Raw genomic sequence first — 23209 nt, 5'->3', positions numbered from 1 at the left:
GCTTCTGGTAGGCCAGGATTCCAGCAAGGTGCACACTCTGAAATGCATCTCTGTGGAAACAGCTGGAATGCAGTTCCTGTAGAAATGAGCTTTTGCTAGCCTTTGTGAGAAGCACTTAGATCAATAACTGTGCTCTGGGCAATGACTGGTGAGCTTTCCAGGTTAAAACTAGCACTTACAGCATTGTGTTTCCTCAGAAAATAGCATGATATTCTCCTGGCAATGAATTTTAAACAGTCTTTGGGTTTTGGGTGGTAAAATTTGGCACTGCTTAAGTTTTCATGTGGACTCTGCATATAGCCTGTTTTAAATAATACTGCAGGTATCCTAATTACAAGATGCCACATTTTGGAGTTCATCATGTTTGTCTGAGAGAGGGTGGCTTTCACTTTTCATGAAAACTGTCGGGCAATAAAGAAGCACTTGTATGTTTGTTGCATATATATCCTGGAGAGTTGAACAGACTAAATGAGTTGTAAAATTTGAAAACATAGATCTCTGTATCAAGGCCTGATAAAATCCATTGCCTCTTTTTTGTTCTAAAATTGTTATTACAATCTGCGTGTGACTGAAATTAATCTCAGCATTTTATACCTAACTAGCTTCATGTGTCAGAGAGGAAATAGGCTGGTTTTCATGGGAACTGTAAATTGGCCATTGTACATTTTGTGAATAAATGTATATAATATCAGAGAATATCAGGGTAGTAATAGGCTTTCTAGGTCATTCATAGGAATGGCTATTCCTCATTTGAGTAAAAACTTTTGCTGGACATTTTAAGATGTTCTGTAAATTACCAGTCCTAGAGGGAGTTCTGTCTCAAGAGTATGCATCTCTCTTTTTCACTGTTCCATCACAGTACTCCTAATGTGATGTGGAACAGTATATGGTTAGAAAGAAGCATTTTGAGCAGTCGTCTTACGTTGTTTATTTTGCAGGGGTTTGTCTGGTATCTTGCAGTGATTGGTTTTTTCTTGCTTTCTGTTTTAGTGATATATAAGTGAATGGAAACCATTAGCTCATTTCACATAGAAATTTTTGGTTACTGCAGACCTAGATTTGAATCAAAGCACATCAAGATGAAAGGCTTTATAGCCTCCACTCCTAGTCCCTTGAGCCTTCCGAGGCTGTTCTTGTCCTTTTTAAGTTCATTCATGTCCTGTAATGGGAAAAAGAATTATTTACAGTTCAGTTTCTCCCCAGCATAATCAGTTATCTTTGAGCTGGCTTTGATTCTTCTCTGTAAATTTATTTTTTAGCAGCGTAGAAGGAATTTAATTTGATCTTTGCACTTTTTTCCCCTCTGTAGTAGCAAGAGTTAACAGAATAAGAAACAGATTGTAAGATGCAGTATAGAAATTACAGTTTGCTGTCATTTGTGGTTTAAGAAAAGGGGGTGGTATTGAAAGGGCTTGAAAGGGCTTTAATGAATATTGTTTAGTGTTTTTGAAACCTAATGGTCAGAGGCAGCAACAGAAACAGCCTCAGAGCTTTTAGGGTGAAGTGATTAGCATTTTTCCTGATGGAGGTGATTGTTTCACCTCCTCTTTTATGTCAGCGTTTTTCACTGTCTGTTGCCTTTTGTTTATATTCAAATGACATACCGTTAAAGAAGCCTTTTTTTGTGTGATTGCAATGCTTTTTCCCCTCCTTCTGTAGAAAATCTGTTTGCCACAGACAGGCAGAGCATGTGTTTCTCTTGTCTTGGTTGGGTGCACAAATCTTCTTTTATGTGCGCTGCTTCTTACCCTGTTGCCTAGACGATCGCTGGCTTTCACTAAGAATGTCTGGTTCTCGTAAAGAGTTTGACGTGAAGCAGATTTTAAAAATCAGATGGAGGTGGTTTGGTCATCAGGCATCAGCCCCGAACTCTGCAATTGAAAACCATCAGGGAGACTTCTGGAATAGAGGACAAAATGTAACAACTGCTAGCAGGAAGTTTTTAGACTCGGGTAACTTACCTTTAACATCAGTTGGTTACAGAAGGTCCAGCCAACAGGATTTCCAGAATTCACCTCTTTGGCCAATGCCATCCACCTCAGAAATCCCTGCATTTGAATTCTCAGCAGAAGACTGTGGAGGTGCATGTTGGCTTGGCAGACAAGAAACAGATGATAGAGCAAGTGAAGAAGAAAATGAATCGGACAGCAGCTCGTGCAGGTTAATTATTACTTTCCTATTGTGAGAAATGTGTTTTCATTTCATGTTTGTAGTTAGTATGCATATGTAGGCTAGCCTTTGTTCTGAACTCAAATGCTTCAGAAACCTAGCAGCTACTGTGCATCAGAAACAGAATATTAATTATAATCAGGTTCTGTGTGTTTACTAGGACCTTTTTAAGGCAGTCAGTGAGGATAAACAAAGTGCAAACATGAATGCACTCATGTTTTAAACAGTGTACTAGTACATGCTGCTATGAACAAGGTACTGCCCATTACATGGTAACGTTACAGAGTGCTTTCTACATTATTTTGAAGTGATACTGATCGTTTAGTTATGTCAGTTAGGAGAAGATTATGAAAATGTAAACTTCTTCTGATTCTGACCTCATGCTTCCATGTGTATCTATAGAAGACAGAGAATGAGCTGTAAAAAATACTTAGACTATAAATCAAAGAAAAAAATTACATCAATTGAAAGTCAATCAATTTGTGCTTTAAAGTGGTTCCAGTAACCCATTTGGTTGAATTAAACTGTGCATTTGGCAGAAAAAGAAAAAATGTTTCTATTGCATCTGTAAAGATGTTTTGGTGTTCTTTTCTTACATATCATTACTAAAGATGAAACTGTAAAACTTGTTCTTGAATTAAAGTTGTTTGCCAGTTATTGTAAATTAGGGAAGTTAATAACCTTTATTGTGAAATATCGGTTAAATTATTTTATTTCATTTACTGTATAAGTCAGTCAGTCTTCACTAAAAGTATTTTTCCTGTTTTGTAGCTCAAGTAGTTCATAATTGCTTACCATTTCAGAAAATGTTATGTTTGCTTTGTTGCTTTTAAGACAGCTTTACACTGATGTGGCATTTCAGAAAAGTGTGGCTACTTAAAAGGGTACACTGTTTAATAAAGGCTATTAAGGACGGATCAATTTGCTTATAGCAGTTGAGTGTTTTTCATTCCTTAGGAGAAGAATCAATTTAGTGGAAAGGCAAAGTAGTCCATAATATAAACACGAACTGTTTATTGTATATATGACCTTTAAAGATTCAAGGAAAGGAAGGAGAGTAAAATTGCTTAGACGTGAACATAGTGTATTTGCTTTTATCACCCCATGTCAAAATACTAGAATTACTGGGAAAGGAAATCCTACATACTGCTGCATCATAACAGCAGTCCCACTGTGCTGCAACAACTATGTAGCTGTAAGTAACACACCTCTGAAGAGATTGCATTTTAAATGGCATTCAGATGTAAATTTTTAAATAGCTATGTTATCGGATATGATACAGGTATAACGTCATTTTCCATTTCAGCAACATATATTTCTGATGGGGAATTTTTACATGCAGCATTATCCCAGTTAGGATATTCTCTTCATAGCAAGGCAATCACTGTAGGAAAATAAATGTGTAATTTTAAAAGACAAATGTGTAGATTGAAAATAGTACAATATTTGGTCTTAATTGTAAGAGAATAATGTGCATATGGTAAAACTAATTTGTTACTTTGTTGAATTGGAGAACTGCAAATACATATTTAGGAGGTTTTAAGAAGTCTTGGTTTGGGTTTTTTTTTCTGTTGCAGAAAATGTTCTCTAGGTATATACTAGAGAAAATGCACAAAGGATTTGAACTTAGTAAATTGGAAATATATTTTAAATTATGTGCTTAATTATGTATAGCATCTAGAGGTTTTTGTATTTCTGTTACTGTCTTCTAATTCATGCTAATGTTTACTGACATGCTTTAAATAATTTAGATAAATGTTGAGTTCTGTGTCAGTACAATTTATTATGCAACTAATGGCAGTGTAGGAGCTTGCTTTGTATTGTTATCCGTATCTCCGTCTTATGGAGAGACTGCACTTATGCCATGTTTTGTTCACTTCATTTGTTAAAAATGTATAAGCTCTTGGACAGACTACACAATTCTGCCTAACACCTGGAGTTTCTCTGATATTAAGGACTTAATTAAATGTTTCTTCTTTGCAGTCTAAAGTACGGCTTCTTATATGTTGGCTCGAGGGAAAAAGCCCCATACCAACACTTTTGTCTATGTAGTTTACAAAGAGCTTTTTTTCCCATATGAAAACATTGTTGCCTCCTTTACAAGTAAATCACGTGCATGAAAAAGTCTTTTTAAAAAACCTTCTGTAGAAGCTATAGTTACCTTTTCTCTGTGCTCCTCTGTAACTTACTGCCCAGTTAGAAGCCCTAATAACACAAAGTAACAGAAGCAGCTCTACTGCTTTGTTTGTATCAGTCCTTCCTCTTTGCCTTGTCATATAGCACAAGGAGAAAAGCATTGAGATAAGGTCTTTGTCACTGACATCATTTAGATCATTATGTGATTCATTTAGAGGAGAGCTGCTGTCAGATTAATTTGGTGTTATATGGAGTTCAATTCCAAGTTTAGTACCAGATCTTTGACCAAGATTGTGTCTGAGATGCAAACAGATCATTCAGATTCAAGAATCAGAGCTAGTCAGCTGTAATACTGTTCACGTTATACTCCTGTGTGTCATTTGTAACCAGCATTAGCTCGAATGGTTGTTTACTGGGACAGGGAGTTTTGAATTCTTCTGCAGATGTTCATCTCCTAGATTTCCTCTATTGCTGCTGTTTGTTAACTGTCCTGCATCCCTGAGGCAATGATCATCCTTTTGGATTCATACACTTTTAAGAATTTACCAACAGCTCTGCAGACTCTTGTACAGAAAGTGTAAGCCTATTAGCATTAGATTTGTTTTTCTTAACTTTTTTTGGTGGTGCCTTTGCAGCAATCTACAGACCTTGAAGGCATGGTGGAGATAAAGCTAAAAATACCTAGAGCGTACCTAGCATGCAGAATGTTGTGTCTGCTTCATTTCATCCATGTGTGCACTAAAATACTGGAATTACTTTATTGTAGGTTGAAGTAGGGAAATGTATTAAAATATTTATATTTGAACATTAAATACAAGCAGGATTCCAGAATTCATCAGCTGTGTGCTGACCTTGAACAGTTTAGTAGAATGTCTGTAATTATTTAAAGAGAAAGTCTGAATGTACCACGTGGTACCAGCTCTGCAGTATTGCTCTGTATGATCATTCTTGGAGTTAGTGTGTTGTAACTTCCAATCTAAGTCTGCCTCTTCACCCTGAGTTTTCAAGCTACAGAATCCTTTGATATGTCTTTTTTTTCACCTCACTCACACTGACCTTTGAGGGTGTAAGTACTTTTGGAATTCTCCCAGGTTGTCATTGCTGTGGCAAATGGAACTGGAAAAATATTCATAAAACAGTTTGTGGAAGGAGGGGCATTTAAATTTTTCATATCCAGTTACAGGGTAACAGACACAAATAGCTTTTGAATCATTCTTTTTCCTTTTTTTTTTTAATTTTTGCAAATACTGTAACTATTAGACTCTCTCTTTCATGTTCTCTTTATGGACCACTGAACCTTAGTCTTTCTTTCTCCTGTTCCTTCATTATGGAAAATGATTTGTAAGTTACTCGCTCGAGGGCAGGTATGGGATTGAGCATTAGATGAGAGGGAGAACTAGGCTTGACTTCATTGTGTCCTGAATACATTTTATTGTGGAGAACAGACACCATTGCAATTATTTTTCCTTATTGAATGAGAGTGATGACCGGAGTTCTGTGTGGAAAATGTGCAGTTTTGAAGCTGGCAATAGCTCCAGTGAAATTGTGATGCATCAAGCTTTTTCCTTTTTGGTTTCTTCCTTTCTATCTGCAAAACACTTTGTAAGGTTGTAATGTAAATAAAATTCTGAGAGCGTGTAATTTTTTTAAATGTTATTAATGAAGTTACTTTGAGGAGTATGGGTTAATATATAGTTCAAACAAACCAGAAAAACACACAACATATTAACCCAATTGAGAATGTGCTAAATTTTGATATGGAGATACAGAATAATTCCTTAAGTATTTGTGCGTTGACCAGTGACCTACCCATTCCACTTCTGATATTTGTTTTTCAGGGCTACTGGGTAAAGAGTTGCTTTCACTGAGTACTTCTTGCTCATTCCCTTGAGAATGCCACCCTGCCGGCCAATATAATGTTGTCCATGGTTACATGGTTACATCTTTGTATGAGCCCCCGATTCAGTTTCCAAAATGGCCACAAAGAGTACTTGTTCCAGCCTGTAAGAGGGCTGGTGGTGGAGCAGAACAAGTGACTCCTGGGCTGCAGGGAGCAGGGAAGAAGTTGAGACATAAATAAATGGCTAACCACAGCTTCAGCAAGAATATTTAACATAAAGTCCCCCAAGGGAAATCAGTAGGCAGGTATCTAATTTCTGATCCATTATTAGATTTAGCTCTGAATTAAATACCAAACTGCTTGGATTTTTTTAGCTATCTGGGTATGTGCAAAAAAACCCCCCAAATCAAAACATATAAAACATAAAACCCAAGACCGAACCACAAAGTTCCCCTTTACAGAAAATCTTCTGTTGGAAATTTAGACTTTGGTTTTGAGGAGCTCTGTCTTGAAATGAGTATCCTACACCAAGGAGTGAGATAAGTGTTATGGTGGATTTAGCCCCAGGCATGCTGCTCAGTTCATGACATCTTTGTGGAAGCAGGGGTTGGGATGCAGATATTGTGAAATCACATCTTTCCAAATGTTATGGAAGATCCAGAGTACTTTATAAGTTGCCTGCATTGTTGAAAACTAAGCAGTGGTCAGTTAAAGAACTGTGAGGAGGAAAACATGCTTTCCACAGTGTATATCATTAGGATTCATTTCCTTTATCTCCTAGGGCCATGCATTCCTTTTACATTTTCTCTATTCCTGTTTTTTCCCAGTCTTCTCTGTTTGTGTATACAGATGGGAATCATTTTTCTCCCCATCTACCCTTGCTTTTCACTTCTGTTGACTTCTGATGTGCTAGATCTCATATCAGACACAAGGAGGGCAGTAGGAGTGGTGGTGTATCAATGTGTTTGTGGGGTTTTTTTCCCTGCATGCCCATATGCTTTTACTAGCTGAGTTTTGTTCTGGCCACCTTAGGTTAAGTGTGAAGCATAAGTGGCAGGGAGGGGTTTGGTTCCTTACTGCCATCCTTCCATTACTTTTTCACTTTGCAGGGCCTTGGTGGATGTTCTTCCTTAACCATCTGACAGCACTACAGATACAATTGCTGGGCTGATCTCTGTGTCTCACTTAGTTGAAGAGTACAACATGAAATGATTATACATTTTCCACAAGGGTCTAGATTGTTTTGGAGGAAGAAAGAAAATACAAAAAAAATAAAATAGCAGGGAAATTAATATTAAAACAAATAATGCATATCAACTTTAAAATCACATGTGATTTTTATTTTACCCTTTGTAGATAAAATTTCACCTGAATATTGTATGAACTAAGATTTCTGTTATTGTCTTCAATTGTCTTCAGCAGAACCTCCAACAGCAGTCACACCTTATCATCTTGTCAAACAATGGAGCCCTGTACCTCAGATGAATTTTTTCAGGCTCTCAACCATGCTGAACAAACTTTTAAAAAGATGGAGAATTATCTTAGACACAATCAGCTGTGTGATGTGGTGTTAGTTGCTGGTGATCGTAGAATTCCAGCTCACAGGTAAGTTTATTATAAATTGAAATAACTTCATAATTATTTACAAATGCACCATCAAAGTGTGTCCCATGTTTTGTTTAAAAAAATGTCAGAACATCCTAAACCATTCAATTTAAACAGGTATATGTTTTTTAACATTTCTTTGGAAACAAAAAGTTAATTTTTCTATTGTATGCAATACAGAATAAAAAAGTTCAGGTTCTTTTTGTTTCGAAGTATACTTATGATATTTGCATAACAAACCCCCAGAAGTCCCAAATACACTCCCAGAATATTATAAGTTGTAGTGGTTTCTTTACCATAGAGCGATGTAAATTTTTTTCTTGGATTTAATTTTGTTTAATTTTTTCTTTGTACTAGCAATTATACTATTGGAGTCACAATTAACAATAAGGACAGTCTTCTGTTCACATAAAGGTTTTTTGCTCCTGTAGTAAGAAGAGTCCTTTGATAGGAGACTTCTGAACACTGGCAGTATTAGAGGTCTAAATTAGTTCAAACTTTATCCTCTCTGTCATCTGTGTATTCAACAGATCATGTGTATGCTGCTTAAAATTTAGGAAAATACCAAAGATTGCAAAACACAGGCATGTGTAGCTGAAGCACATTATGGTATTTAATGCACAGAATTTGTAATTTTAATAGGAACCTAGGTATAAGTAAGCTATGGTTTCCTAAGTTGAGGTCTACAACAGAAATAGCAACGTAAAGCATTCTTGTTTTCCATTGCTGATTCCTACTCTCACAGTGAAACTGCAGCTCAATGCTGTAATGGTAATAAAAAGATGGGAAGATGTTGCTGGTTTGGAGTTGGTGCTTTCCTTAAAAAGCCAGATTTCTGCTTTTATTCAGATATTATCCACACTGTTGTGCTGACTCAGCTGAGGGAATGACAGCATGGGGATGGAAACTGACTTGAGAATCAGAGAGGCTTCTAAACCATAGCCTGCTGTTGCTCTCGGAGACTTCATTTTATGAAGTGTTCAAATTAGTTACTAAAGTGTGTTGTCCCTGTGAAAAGAATGAGTCAGATGAAAACAAGGAATAGACACACCCCTAGTGGGCACATGCTTTAGTAATTTAGGGTGAAAAAACTTTGGAGTTTTGGAGTGGTGTAAACAGGAAAAAATAGTGATTATAATAAGGAAGTCATTTTGCTTCCTTATGGAGCCAAGGTAACCCCTTTGCAATTTGTGTTTGGACTGTGGCTTATGTAATAGTTAAAAATGTGGAGAAAGGGTGCAGAGGACAGCCCTGAATATCTTTTAAGGACTAGAAGGTTCTATTTGCAATGAAATAAATGGATAGAGAACACACTAAAAAGTCCTTTAATGCGGTTCACGCTTGTTTCTTATTTCCTCAGAGAACTGGCTTCACTTCTCCAGTTTGTGCTACTGTATCTATTTCTGTAGTTATTATTATGAGGCATATGCTACTACTCCTCTGGACTTCTCTTCTGAGGGGAAACATCTTGCTGTAGTTAGTATATTCTGTGTTAAATACGTATGAAAGTTAAAGCCAAAGAAGCACTGTGTGCTTGTAGCAGGAAGTGGGAGGCTTGTGATTCTCTCTTGTTCACTTTATAATGTTGGAGCAACTTACAACGAAGCTTTGCCTTTTGCATAATAAGTTCTTTCTCTAACTGTTTTGTTTTCACAGAGAAACATAGCAATAACTGGCAGTCTTAATCTCAGTAAATCCAAAGTATCTCACTGAAAACTGATTTTTTTTCATAGTGGGAAGGATAAATATGGAAATCTTAAATTTCATTTAAATTTTACAGAAATTCAATAAGATGACTGCCTTTATGTATTTGTAGTAGCCAATGTTATAAGAAAAAACCTTCTGTAGTATTTTTTGCTGCCTCTATACAAGTTCTGACTTTTTTAGTATTGACTGCAGGGTGGATCAGTCAGTGCATTTCAGAAAACCAGTGATTATTTTGTCTTGAAACTTAATAAGCAACAGAATATGTATTAAATACATCTTAGTTTAATGGCTTGGCATTCTAAGATGAGTAAGAAAACAGAAACTTCATTTACAATGGACAACTTTGTTTTCCTTTATTTTTCCATAAGAAAGATAAGAGTTTTTCATAGTATGTGATCACATAGAGCTGGTAAGAAAGAACATTCTTCATTATTAATATTAATCACACTCACAGAGAGGAGTATTCAGATTTTTAGTTTTGAATTTGGTATTTTTAATAATTCCTGTATTTTTAAATTATCAATTTCTACTTTTTATTGAGTGTTCTGAGGTCCATTATGTATGTTTTTAGAGAAAAGAGACATGAGTTTAGTGTCTGCCTTGGTAATAATCACAGGTAATGCATTACTGAACTTCTGAGAGGTTTTGTATCTCTGAAGAATTCAGGCTATGAGTCTACTACAAATAAAAGCATCACATGTAGTCGTGATTTTTCTGAATATTCTCTATTGTTCCAAAAGTGTTTATCTTCTTTTTCTGTGCTGAAATTATAGCTAAAATCTTATTTATAAGGTCAAAAAGCAAGTATGAAAAGGGGACCATTCTCCAGTAGGAAGAAATGTATTATATTCCCACCCCTTCAGCTTGCAGTTCCATAAAGAAATTATGGATACTTTGATTTAATTTATTTAATTAAGTTTTTCATAGTTTTTCATGTTTATTTTGTGTCCACTGCAAATTCAGATGTCTGCCGTTTATTATGTTTGTATTTATTACATTCAGCTAACTGTTATATCCAGACTAAAAGCTTGTTTTGTTTAGTAATAACCCACTGATTAGAACATTCATGTAAGAAAAGGGAAATGTGTGTAAATTGCTGCCCAGAGGGCATTTAAAGCCTGCCACATCCTTTAATCAGCAGTGTGGGCAGAGCCATTGTGTGTCTTTCTGTTGACACTGAAAGATGGAAATAGAAAAGAGATGGGACTTAAGAAAAGAAGGCAAATGGAACCTTGTGTACTCTAGGGTTTAGGAAGCTTGTTTGAAAGAGCCTGAACTCTTCAGTATCACCTTACAGCTTCAGTGAATGCTGACAGTGAGTTTCCAAGGACAGTTTTCAGCTCTTACACAGCCACAAACAAGGAGCTGCCTAGGAAGAGTCCCTTTTATCTTTCAGATCTTAAGCAGCACTCTGTCAGCTGAGACGGGTTTGGAGATACTAAACCTGTAAATTGCCAGGTGTGGTAGCTGTCATCATTTTACATAGTAATTGCTTTGGTGACCTAGAAAACTATCAAGATGGTGCAGTTTGTGGCAGTTCCAACAAGTACAGGTTTTAAAGTGTGCCACATGTTTTACTGGCTCTCAGTGGAAAATTCTTCAAAACATATTAAGCCGTCATGGTAGATCGTTCTAATTTGGATTTTGGATTTTGTCAGTATTTAGTGACAAGTGAATATCAAATCACATGTGTATAGCATTAATTGATTTTTATTGACTAGTGGGAAAAAGAAAAGGCCAGTTGGCTGAAAGTCTGCCTTTGTTTTCTTCTATCCTAGCTCAGTGTCACCTTGATGCATTGGCATTGTATATTTTAATCCCATTTCTTTCTTTGAAAAAACTTTTTTTTCTAAATTAGTCGAATTAAGAGTTAAGTGTACATACCTCTTCTAAGGCTTTTCATTGTGAAATCACTGCAAAACTGCTCTCAGTATAATTTGTGCTTTTTCAAATTACCTGTATTAAACTACTTCTGGGCTTCACATCCTCTGTCAGCATGTGCAAGTCACCCTCTGGAAAGCACTTACCACTGTGAGGCATGTATACCTCCTCATGGATCTGAACACGTTTGCAAAAATAGTAAATGGATTTCATTTGTGTTAATTTCCTTTGGATGACTCTTGAGTCTGGAAATTACAGGGAGAAATTTGCTGATATCAAACCTCTGATAGAAGGCATTGGGTCCCTCGTGTTATTTTTTGATGTTTCTTCAGCAGTTGTTTCTAAAATGTGTACAGTCCAGTGTTCTGAATAATAGTGCAGCTACCTAGTCCAGTTGCACTGCTGGGGGAAGAAAGAAAAGAAAAAAGCAACCCCCAAACAGTGATATGACTAAGTATTAAATTCCATTTCCCATTGCAGAAGACCTGTCTTTTTCAAGCTCTGTTCTGTGCAGAAGTTCCAAGTCAGAACAGTCAGATGTGAATATGTTAAGTTGGTTGTTTTGCCTTTTTAAATTCTGAATTGGACCTGCAGGGATAATTGGGTTATTCAAACCACTTTCCTTTCCAGTGAGAACCCCTATTTTGTACATAGAAATCTGGTCTTGTCATCTCATTCTAGCATCAAAAGCAGTTGCAGAAATTCTCCCTTGATACTTTCATGAATGTACTCTCTAATTTACTCCACTTCTATAGATCTCTGAGAGGCAGTATTTTCATTTAAATGCAGATTTCATTAAACATGAGGTTAAAATGCCTAGAAGTGATGCCCGGGCCATAGCTTGGCAGAAAGTTCTGACTTTTTTAGCTAGTCAGCTACAGAATAATTCTCATATTTCGTTAACAGAATTTAATTTTTCTTTAAAAGAACAGAACTTTGCGGTTTTTTTGACAAAACTTCAATCATACAAGGTGTTAAAATAAAATTAATCTTTTCCCCATGCAATTGTAACTCTACTTTGTTGCCTCAGCAGCTAGAAAAAAAAAAATTACCTTTTCTTTTCTGTAAGCCTGACCAAATGGTCAATGATCAGAAAGTTCACAAGAAAAATATATTGTGAGATTAATTAAACGAAATTTTATTACTTTGCAGTTAATTAACTAAGAGACTGCTCCTTGTATTTCATTACTTTGTATATGTACCTGTAAATTCTCCCCTAAGCACTGGTGCTCACCTTTTCATTTAGTTTTGCTCTATTTTGTGGTTCCTGACCTCTGCCATTTTAACACACCAGTATAATGATTCAGCACAGCATAAACTGCCTGAAGTATTAGATTAATTGAATGTATGCATAGGGACTGTTTAATGTATTTGCAGTAGGCTGGGTTCTTGGGCTTGCTCTTTGTATAGATCCATACATATACCACATGTATTCATATTGAAATCTCTGTGGGCAAGGCAACAGTGAACTGCTACAGCACAAAAATTGATCTAAGCCACAAGGCCATTCCTGGAAGTCTCTTATTCCTCCTGAATAGTTATGGTTGGTTTCATATTCCTGCCTCATATAATTTTCTCTTTTATCCCAGTCTCTGAACACATGGAAATTCTTTCACATTTTTCAGAGTGACATTATTATTTGTAAAGAGTGATTTACTCTCAATAATCCAAAGAAATGTCCGTTGTGCACTAACATTTACTTACACAGTAAAATAGTCAGGATTATCAAGAAAGGCTAAATAGATACTCAAAAAAGAGATTACTCTGTATCATCTCCATGTTCACTGTGACAAGTTTTGTTATCAGTAGTAGTAATTGAATGTATATGTGTGCAGCAAGAGTAAAAGCATTTTAGTCACTTTGAAAAGGACTGGTAAGTCATTCTTTCACATTTAAAAATGTATCTAACATAATCTAAATGAAAATCAATTCAGTTTTATTTTAATAATATATATTCCAATTTATGTGAATTTGGGGGTGTTTATGTTTGTGTTGGCTATTAAAAGTCATTGCTTTGAAAGGGTAATTAGTTTAGATCAGTAGCAACTGTAGGTTTAGTATCAGTACTTCATTATTCATAGAGAGAAACTAGAGCATGGAGCACTTTGTCAATTTTTAAATGTTTTTCTCACTGCAGTGTTTCTTCAAAGGGCAAAGTAATGAATCATAAATTAACAAACATCAGGTTGACTAAGGTTTTTTTCTTTTCTTCTGTTTCTCTCCTTTTGTGCTGCATGTCGTACTCAGATTGGTTCTCTCCTCTGTTTCGGACTACTTTGCAGCAATGTTCACTAATGATGTAAGGGAAGCAAGACAGGAAGAAATCAAGATGGAAGGTGTGGAGCCAAAGGCATTGTGGGCTCTGGTTCAATATGCATATACAGGTAATTGAAGTGAAAATGGGAATTTCATCTAATGAATTGTCCTCATGTGAGCATTGTATTCCATTACTAGATTTCAAATGCTCTTTACAAATTATTCACATTATTTAAATTCTTATAAATAAATAAAAATAAATCATAGAATATCCTGAGTTGGAAGCAACCTATAAGGATTCTCAAAGTCTAACTCCTGACCCTGCTCAGAGCACCCCAACAATCACACCATGTGTCCCAGAGTGTTTTCCAAATGCTTCTCGAGCTCTGTCAGGCTTGGTGCTGTGACTGCTTCCTGGGGAGCCTGTTCCAGTGCCCAGCCACCCTCTGGGGGAAGAACCTTTTCCTAATGGAAAAGGAACCTTTTCCTAACCCCCTTCAGGCCATTCCCTCTGGTCCTGTCACCAGTCAGCAGAGAGAAGGGATCAGTGCCTTCCCCTCCCCTTCCCTGGTGAGAAAGCTGTAGACAGCAATTAGGTCTCATTGCTGTTACCTAAGACAACCTGATAGGTTAAAGTTTCTCTGGTAATACTACATTGAATTAGTTAACAAATTATGTGAATCTATTAAATGTATCATGACTGACAAAAAAAGGAATCTCATTAGGATTCCCTTTCCTTACATCATTATAGATACTAATTTTGAAAACTATTAGTTATCTAATGCTGAGGGTGATGTTTACTAAGGCTTCTATTCTGTCATATAATCTGTAAATAATTCTATTGCCTTGGGGTTTTAAGGCATTTGTAAGATTATAAGAACAAATTAATGTGATTTTCTTTTTGATGTTACTAGGTCGCCTTGAATTAAAAGAAGATAACATTGAGTGCCTGTTGTCTACAGCTTGCCTTCTTCAGCTCTCTCAGGTTGTAGAAGCATGCTGTAAATTCCTCATGAAGCAGCTTCACCCATCCAATTGCCTTGGAATCCGATCCTTTGCTGATGCCCAGGGTTGCACTGACTTGCACAAGGTGGCTCACAATTACACTATGGTATGCTGTTACATGAACTATCATCTGCTTTATTTAGCAAGGAAAATACAGAATGTTTTCCTAAATATAGTACTAATGTTTTTCCACCAGAAAACCTTCATAGTTTTCAAACAAGAATATGTTCCCATGATGAAAAATGACAAAATATCTGCAAAGTTGCTGGTTTAGCGTTGGAAGGAAACACACAAGCATAAATGCTCTGTAACAGAAATGGAATTGTGGGGTATGCATTTAATAACATATTTCAAAAGCCTGTTCTTCTTTCTGACAGTCAAAAACTACAGACTTCACAGTGGGGAAGCTGCCATCATCTATTCCAAAATTGCACATTACTAAATGGAAGTGTAGAGTTCCTTTTTTGTAATGAACTGGAGTAATCAGGTTCCAAGATATATTTGGGGTATGAATGTGAGCATTCAGCAATATAGATTCTGCATCATCCTTAATAATTTAGCAACGGGATGTCAGGCATCAAAGAATTTAATCCTAGGCTAGGTAATATGTGACTAAATACAAACTTGTACAATTATATTTTTCAGTTAACTTATAGAAATTCAGACCTACCAGCTTAAGTAAACTTCATCTGTTTAACAGTCATACTTTTATTTTAATACAAAATGTTCTTTTTTTTCTTCTCACAAGTGTATTTTAGTAAAGTTATCAGAAGAAGGCAGAAGAACTATGTCTGAAGCAAGTCAGTTCATCTGCTCTTTGCAGTTTTGTGAGGCATTTTGCTCAATTGTTGATGAAATTTTGCCTAAATAAGCTCTTGGGATTTGAATGAGGGCATGTAGATGCTGCATAAGAGATGTGGGAATAAGGATAGTCATTTGCTTATGTGTCATGGCATTACCTGCCATTAAGTTATTGGCTTAGATCCAAGAGTTGTAATTTATGTCTTGTAATTAGTATTAGAAATCCATGGCTCTTCCTCTTGCTGCCTTAGGTTTTGCGGGTTTGAAATAATTTAAAAAAAAATTACTTATTGGTTTAAATTAATTTAGTTTACTATGTATAACAGTTTAAAATAGCTTTTTTTTTTTCCATATACAAGACAATATTCCTCTGCAGTGAATGGATCTCTCAGATATTTAATATCATGGACACACAAATTTACTGAGGCAGATCAATAAATAAGGTGCAGATTGTAACTTACATGTTTCTATTCTTGGTCTTCATTATTGCAAAAACAAAAATAAGGAGTCTGCTGTTAGGTAGAATGTGCAGTGAAACAGTAAAATAAATGTGGCTTATGCCTTTGAGGAGTATTAGAATTTATGTTGAATGAGACCAGTGATAGAAAAAATATGTGAAAAGAGAAACTCCCTCCTCTGATCTACTTGTTCTTTTTCAGAATAAGTATGTATTTTGGTCTGGGCAATTGTCATGTCCGTTTTAAGTGAACTGCCAAAATCAGAATAGTAAGAATTATTAGACTAATGCATCCTTAAAAGGGATTGTTGGCATTCCAGTCTTAGTATTCTGACTGGCAATTCATGACTTAGGGAAAATAGGGCTGTGAACTTTCTAAAAGCCATTCTTCTGCAGCATATCTTTCTTTCAGACCAGAGGAAAATAGTTCTGTGCCTTTTGGCTGTTGTTTACTTCAGTGGCAAAATTGTTGCTTTTAAGGCTTTGATGTGAACGAAATTCAAATTAGGTGGATTTTAAAAAGCCATTTTCAAAACTAATTAGTTGTGCTAGATGAATTTTTCCCAAGGCCTCTTTTAATGTTGTTTAGGTCCAACAGAGACATTAAATTGAATTTTAGTAATAATGAGTAATAGAGAAAAAGCTTCTTTATTTTGAAATGACTGTTGCTATGGAAACTGCATAGAAATGTCTAGTCCAATTGAATCTTCAATTAAAATAAATCCCCAAGTAATTTCATTTGTTTAAAAGCTGTTTGAAAAAATAAAATGTTCAACACTAGTAAGTGCTAGGTGCTTGATGCTCTTTCCATTAAGAAGTATTAGAATGTAAGGGTTAAGTACACCTGTAGTAGCTGGCAAAATTCTCTTTCTTAAAAGAGGGAATTATTTTTATGCTGCATTGGGCTGCATAGAACAGTGTGGGACTATATTGAGTACAGTTTATAGTTCTGGTTCTTTTAAAATACTTGTAGTAGAAGTTACTGAATAATATAAAATACTTAAATTTTAATTTACACGTGTTATTTTCTATGAGTTTTTCTTTGACAGAAAAGAAAGCCTGATTGCCATTTAATATTTTTACAAGTAAAACAACTTCTCTGCTTTGAAGCTTTTTGTTACACATGTAATAAGTTTATAATCATCTTACCTGCTTCATTAAAATACCTTTTTACATGAAGTTTGAAATTCAGGTGAAATGAGCATTTGTTTAAACTGGAGGATGAATCAGTGAGTTATCCCATTAGGTCTGCCTTTGTTAATAGGGTTCTTCTGTCTGAGTAAAGTACATTAGTCATTGGAAAGGATCAGTGATTTAAAAAAAAACGAAGAAGGATTTGAATGTTGCACTTATTCCTATTACAGATATATATCATGCTAAAAGGACTGAAGTATTGCATTACTTTATTGCTTACTGTGTTGACAGTTGATGAATTGTTTTGACAGAAGGGAACAGTTTATCAAAACTGGTCGATTATTGGCATTACAAACTTAAGCTTGAAAAATCCTCAATATACACGAAATGAAACATGAACTGAAGCAATTCATAGTGGATTTAATGCTGTATAAAGAGCAACTCTGATTTTTACACATCACAGTTCTAAAATAGAGTTGATAGAATCATAAAATGTGTCCGAGTAAAGGTATCTTTTGAGCAAAGGTTGTCCTGTTTTGCTGTGGTTTATATTTAGTATTTGGGGCATACAGTTATAACTTTAGGAATTTTATTGGACTGGCTAGTATTGTATCTGCTTGCTTTAATGAATTTGTAATGGCATTTTTGCACAAAATGCCTCCTGTGCATTTTTATTGCTGTCTTCAGAGTCAGAGCAAACACCCCTTTTTGACATCAAGTTTGTTTGAAACAGCTGATAGTGTACCTTGAATGAAAACCAATAGATCCTTTTCCACAAAAAGTAAGCAAAAGGGAAGTTAATACTTCGAGATGAGGAAAAGCTAGCCTGTGTTATTTCCAGAACATGAAATATCTGTGGTGACTAGTGAGGTATTCTTAGGTAAGTGTCAGTAGCTTCTTCAGTAGCCAGATTTTAACTTTCTGATTTACAACTAAAAAAGAAAGAGCAGACATTCAAAACCTTTTGTGATGGTGCCTGAGTGCCTGTCTAATCATTATTGATCCGTTATGCATGCTTAAAGCAGAGTGAAAAGTAATTTTGTTTTTCATCAGAATTCTTTAGAAAGATTTTCATCAGAATACTTTAGAAAGTATGTGAGCAGTGATAGTATTACAAGATTCAGATAAAGTTAGTTTTGGAATTTGTGTGATTTCTGAGGAAGCCAGTGGATGTATAAAAAGAAAAACTTAAAAGAACAGAGTAATAGATTGGGTCCAAGCAGAGAAACCTAGGCAGTTTTGCAGAAGAAAAGGTGTGGCACACTTAGACCTGCTTTCTCCTGTAAGGCAGTAGTTGGGTAACAAAAAATCATTGAGTTATGATTTGGAAGAAAGAATTAAAGAGAGATAATGTGTCCTTTTTTCTTGCAACAGTCTGGATAGGTTTTTCTTTTGTTAATGGGGAGCATGAAGAGAAGAAAAGAGAAATTTAAATTATTTCTGTCCACAAAGGGCCAGAACCAAAGTTTGCGATAGTGCCTAAAACAAGGATTTTACATTTTTGCACCTGAAATTGCAGTCCAGAATATCCTGCTCAGTAATCATCTGACTTGGAAAATACTCATTCACTTCCTTTTCACCTGTGAAAACCCAAGATATCTTTGTCTTTCAAGTTCCCTCAGTCCTGCCTAGCACAACAGATCAGTACTGCCTTGTCAAGACTGAAAAGGTTTCTGCATGCTGCTCAGCCTGTTTTGGAATCCAGAAACAGTGCAACAAGGAGTCAAGCTAAAATATCTGTACTGCCCCTGCACACAGTGCAAGTATTCAGTTGGTTGATTGTTTAGCATATCAGTCAAATCTGAGTAAAAGTAAAGAAGGTGGTATCTGACAGCTGTTTGACTATTAATAGTTTACCAGGAAGTCAGATAGCTCAGTTCTTAGTGAAGTCATACTTAGTTGACCAGTGGACTGAAGCAGTCAGCAGACAAAATAACATTTCCTGATTGCTCTCCTTCAGATCCTGTGAGTCAAACACCTCTTGCTTTTTGGTTGCCCATGTTCAGAGTTTAAGCAGAGCCCCATGGTTAGAGCTGCCTGTTGGGCAGCCTCAGTCCCTCTCAAGCTGCAGGAGTCTGATGCTCTCCAAGGTTTTCATCCTTCTGACACAGTGTGCAGGGAGACTAACCACCTCACTGCATCCCACTGTAGGGATTAAGTATCATTTAGAGATACACATCATGGCATCTTATTTTTATGTGCTCCTAATATTTTTTTGTTCTGTACCAAGTCCGAGGCAGATCTGTGGTTAAGAGTATCAGCATTAATCACTCTGCAGTTGCTGAAGAGTGAATTTGAGATTATGTGAATAAGCAGTACCCAACATTGAGCATGAGGACTGCATGTCCCTGTCTTGGATAATACATAAGCCTCAGGCTACTTATTTGATAAAGTTTCCAAGTTCTTTGAGGAGCTAATTTTGGGGTTGGGAAATTCTCTTTACTTTCAGGACCAGAAAGCAAGGGATTGAAACTGCAGATCATTTGTTCTCTGAAATATCCTGTTCTTCCACAGAGAGTTCCCATAAGAAGAAGGAAAGAAAAGGCTAATGAGGAGGTTAAGAATGCTAGGAGATACACTGGCTCCTTCTTTTTGTCTTCAGAATCTCTGTCTGTAAAGGAAGAGGAATTTTCAATTCTGGTTATAAAAAAAAACAGACATAGGACAAAGAGTGCCTGTATTCCCAGTGGAATGCTTTGATACTCTGCTCAAAAGGAGTCTCTGCTTTAAAAATAGAATGGAAGCAAGAGGAAACTGAACTTGTTCTCATCAGAAAGCAATGGTCTGCAAGCAACAAGAAGGAAAATCAGGCTTTTTACACATAAGAGCTGTTGAAGTGATGAAATCCAGTTGGAAAAAAGCTTTTCAAAGAGGATCCCTGATTGACTTACGAAAGATCAGCTTGTTGTTACCTCCAGAGACAAAAGAACTTTTCATGCAAGTGCTTTCCCCTTCCTCTTCCTGTGATCTGGATAGACAATTTGGAAAGTTTAAGGCAGTAAGTGTTTCTCTCCATCAGAGCTCACTGCTTGTTCATTCAGCAAAACTAAAAGCATAGCTCCAGCTTGCATACTCTCTAGGAAAAAGAACCAAAAAAAAAGCAGCCAGTGGAAACAAATGAACTCAGTCGAATATGAATTCCTGTGAACTGTGTGTTTAAACTGTGGAAATAATTTTGATGACTTCTCAGATTCAACTTTACTGCCAGGCATTTAATATCAGAGTGAAATAAATAACAATGCATGTGTAGTGCTTCTGAATATTGGGACAGTTCTTTTCACTGATTTTAATTCATATATTTGTTCAATTTTACTTTTATTTCATAATACAAATAGTTAAATGAATTAAAGAGGAAAAGACAACTCAATCTCCCTTCTAATCTACTATAGCTCTCACTTGGAAGCACTTTTTTATGTAGACAATTGGACCTTTGTTGTAGGAAAGCTTTTCAGATATTAAATATTTTGAAAGTTTTCTTTCCAAATTCTATCCACAAGTAGAATTATGCACACCTATAACATTTTGAGTTATTTTCCTGATTTCCAGAATTACCCATGGCATGGAGTAACTTTGATCTTTCCCCTTATAAATCTTGTATTGGTTTTATGTACATCTGGCTTTCATGTAAGATGGACTATTTCCACCTAATTAGTTTTTTCCTCTTAGCTCAGCTTTTTTTATTAGTCAGTATCTTTGGAGTACTGAGGTATATCTTTGAAAGCATTAGGCCAAGCAATAAAAGAGAAGTATCAACCTTCTTGCTTTGTTGTCATGATTCCCATTGCATATATAATGCCAAACTGTACTATTGTTTTGGTTGCCATTTTAAATACTAAATTCAGACCTGTTTTGCAGTGCATCTCTTGCTTCTTCTTGTGATATTCTCCCCTTTTTTGACCTAAAAATCCTTTTTTCTTTCCAAGATGTGCTTCTAATCTACAGGTTTTTTTATTAGCATGCAATTCTTTCTTTTTAAATCACTAAACAAGGCACTAAGGCCGATTTTCATATTAGGCCCACTTAGACTTCTGTGTTTGTGGATTTAACACATTTTGTTCTCCAGGTGTTTCAGAGGTGCATGTGATGGCAGACCAAAACCAGCACCCCATTAGCTGGCTATCTAGCAATCCACAGTGCATTTAATAAATTGATTGTAATTTTGTTATCATCATGAAGCTACTCTCAGTTTTGTGTGAATTTAGCTGCAGTCTGAGATAAAATAAAATACAAGAATATGTTGTGATTTTACTTGCTTGCTTTGCTTTGCTGCCTTGTAAAGAAAGGTATATGGCGAGAGAGGATAGAAATAATATCACCCTTTTCTGTTACATCCAGGTTTTTCACTGTAATGGTGCTGATTGTGTGTTAACACTTCTGCTATTCCAGCCTAAACTGATCAGAATCCTCACAGAATATGCTGCAAATCCTCATATTATGAAGTAATCAGATATCAGCATAGGATGTGTTACATATTATGAATTTCTTATTTTGAAGTAAGGATTTGTTGCTGAAAATGACAGGATGAAAGTTAGAAGATTGAATCCTATCAGAATAAATATTGTTAGTGTAGCAAGGCATGTGTAATATTGTGGATTCTTTGTATGTTTTGCTCCCCAGTCAAATCAGATCAATTGTATAAAACCTATGAAATAGCAAAATAAACTTAAAATAATCCATTTTAAATCAACAATAAAATTGTTAGTGTTGTTTATTTTCTCTGAAAACTTACTGCCACATTTTCATCTAGCAGTTATGAAAACAGTTACATGTGCCCAGTTGTTGTAGCATGTTGTGCTCTTTGCTTGACCACAGGAACAAACTGCATCTTTTTAACTGTACTGCAGAAAGCATTTCTTCACTTTGCAGTGTCAAGATATTAGCACCCACAACCTATGGCTTATTTCTCTGTCTGTCTGTACACTTTCCTCATTTGTTTCAGCACATCTGACTGTGGGACTAAATGATTGAGTCGGGGAAATGATCAGGGTTGAAAATAATTCAGTACTTAAACTTTTTTTTTGGTCTTCCTTCCAATCAGTACTCCAGTGGGACAACTGAGAGATGACGTGAAGGGAGGGAAAAGAGGGGAGGTTACAGCTGGTGTTCCATAAAATGTCTTCAAAGTATGATGCTGCCTCTATTAAAATACTTTTCTTTTTCAGGAAAACTTCATGGAAGTAATTAGAAATCAGGAATTTCTGTTATTGCCAGCCACTGAAATTGCTAAGCTTTTAGCAAGTGATGACATGAATATTCCTAATGAAGAAACTATACTGAATGCACTACTTACGTGGGTTCGACACGATTTGGAACAGAGAAGGAAAGATCTCAGTAAACTCCTGGCTTACATTAGACTGCCTCTGCTTGCTCCACAAGTAAATTGTTCAGTTCCTCTCTAGTTTATACCATGGTTACAATGGGTATAATGTCTACAGTATAATTATATTGATAATGACAAATCATAAAATTTATAGTGATCTGGATTCTTAGAGCTGCGTGTAAGAACTTAGCATCTTGTATAGGCATGATAGTTTGTGTCTCTGTAAACCGCAGCATATTCTGATTCTAGGACACAAAAAGGGGGGGGGAGATTCCAGAAAAAGTTGCTTTTCTTGCCTATAAAAATGTTCATCAAAGATATCTTACTAGAGGCCGTGTCCTTTTAAAATTTCTTCTATATGGAACTTGCACAGTTTATTTGGCTCATTACATTTCCTTCATGTAGAAATAGCTAGGAAATGCAATTTGAATTAATTGTTTGGAGTGATTTTTCTTCTGTTAACTCTTGATAGGCCATCACTGCATACTTCTTGTTCTTCCCAGTCAATACTTTTTCTCCTTCTTGGAGAAGATTAACAGAAAATGTAGAGGAAGGTTTGGGCTCAGTTTGTTTAAATAGTTGGGAATTACAGTTTTCCTACTCCCCTAGGAATGGCTACTCTTGTTAGTCTCAAAGGCAGGGAGGCCCTGCAGAGTGACCTCCACAGATCAGAGGACTGGGCAGTCACCAACTGTACAAAGTTTAACAAGGGAAAGAGCCAGACTCTGCAAATTGCATGGGGCAACCCTGGATGTACAGACAGACTGGGGAATGAGATGCTGGAAAGCAGTGCCATGGAAAGGGATCTGGGGGTCCTGGTCAACAGAAAGTTGAACATGAGCCAGCAGTGCCCTGGCAGGCAGGAGGGACAACCCTGTCCTGGGGGGCATCAGGCACA

General features: G+C 36.1%; 1 protein-coding gene across 4 annotated transcripts in view; it reads left to right on the top strand.

Moving 5' to 3' along the window:
• Window positions 1-23209, top strand: part of KLHL5 (kelch like family member 5) — a 50490-nt gene that overhangs the window by 12498 nt on the left and 14783 nt on the right. Inside the window, exons 1-5 of one of the 4 annotated variants that reach the window (XM_077177608.1) lie at window positions 1739-2160; window positions 7565-7750; window positions 13586-13722; window positions 14509-14705; window positions 22154-22366. In XM_077177608.1, the coding sequence (XP_077033723.1) occupies window positions 1784-2160; window positions 7565-7750; window positions 13586-13722; window positions 14509-14705; window positions 22154-22366 (1110 nt within the window). In that variant the 5' untranslated portion in view covers window positions 1739-1783. Of the gene's footprint in view, window positions 1-1738; window positions 2161-7564; window positions 7751-13585; window positions 13723-14508; window positions 14706-22153; window positions 22367-23209 lie in introns of those variants that run through there. The other 3 variants (XM_054633456.2, XM_054633455.2, XM_054633454.2) reach the window with 3 other exon arrangements.

This window comes from Agelaius phoeniceus, chromosome 4 (assembly GCF_051311805.1).
Source record: "Agelaius phoeniceus isolate bAgePho1 chromosome 4, bAgePho1.hap1, whole genome shotgun sequence".
Classification (NCBI taxonomy): domain Eukaryota; kingdom Metazoa; phylum Chordata; class Aves; order Passeriformes; family Icteridae; genus Agelaius; species Agelaius phoeniceus.
Note: the sequence above shows the minus strand (reverse complement) of the source record. Positions and strands in the feature narration are given on the sequence as shown.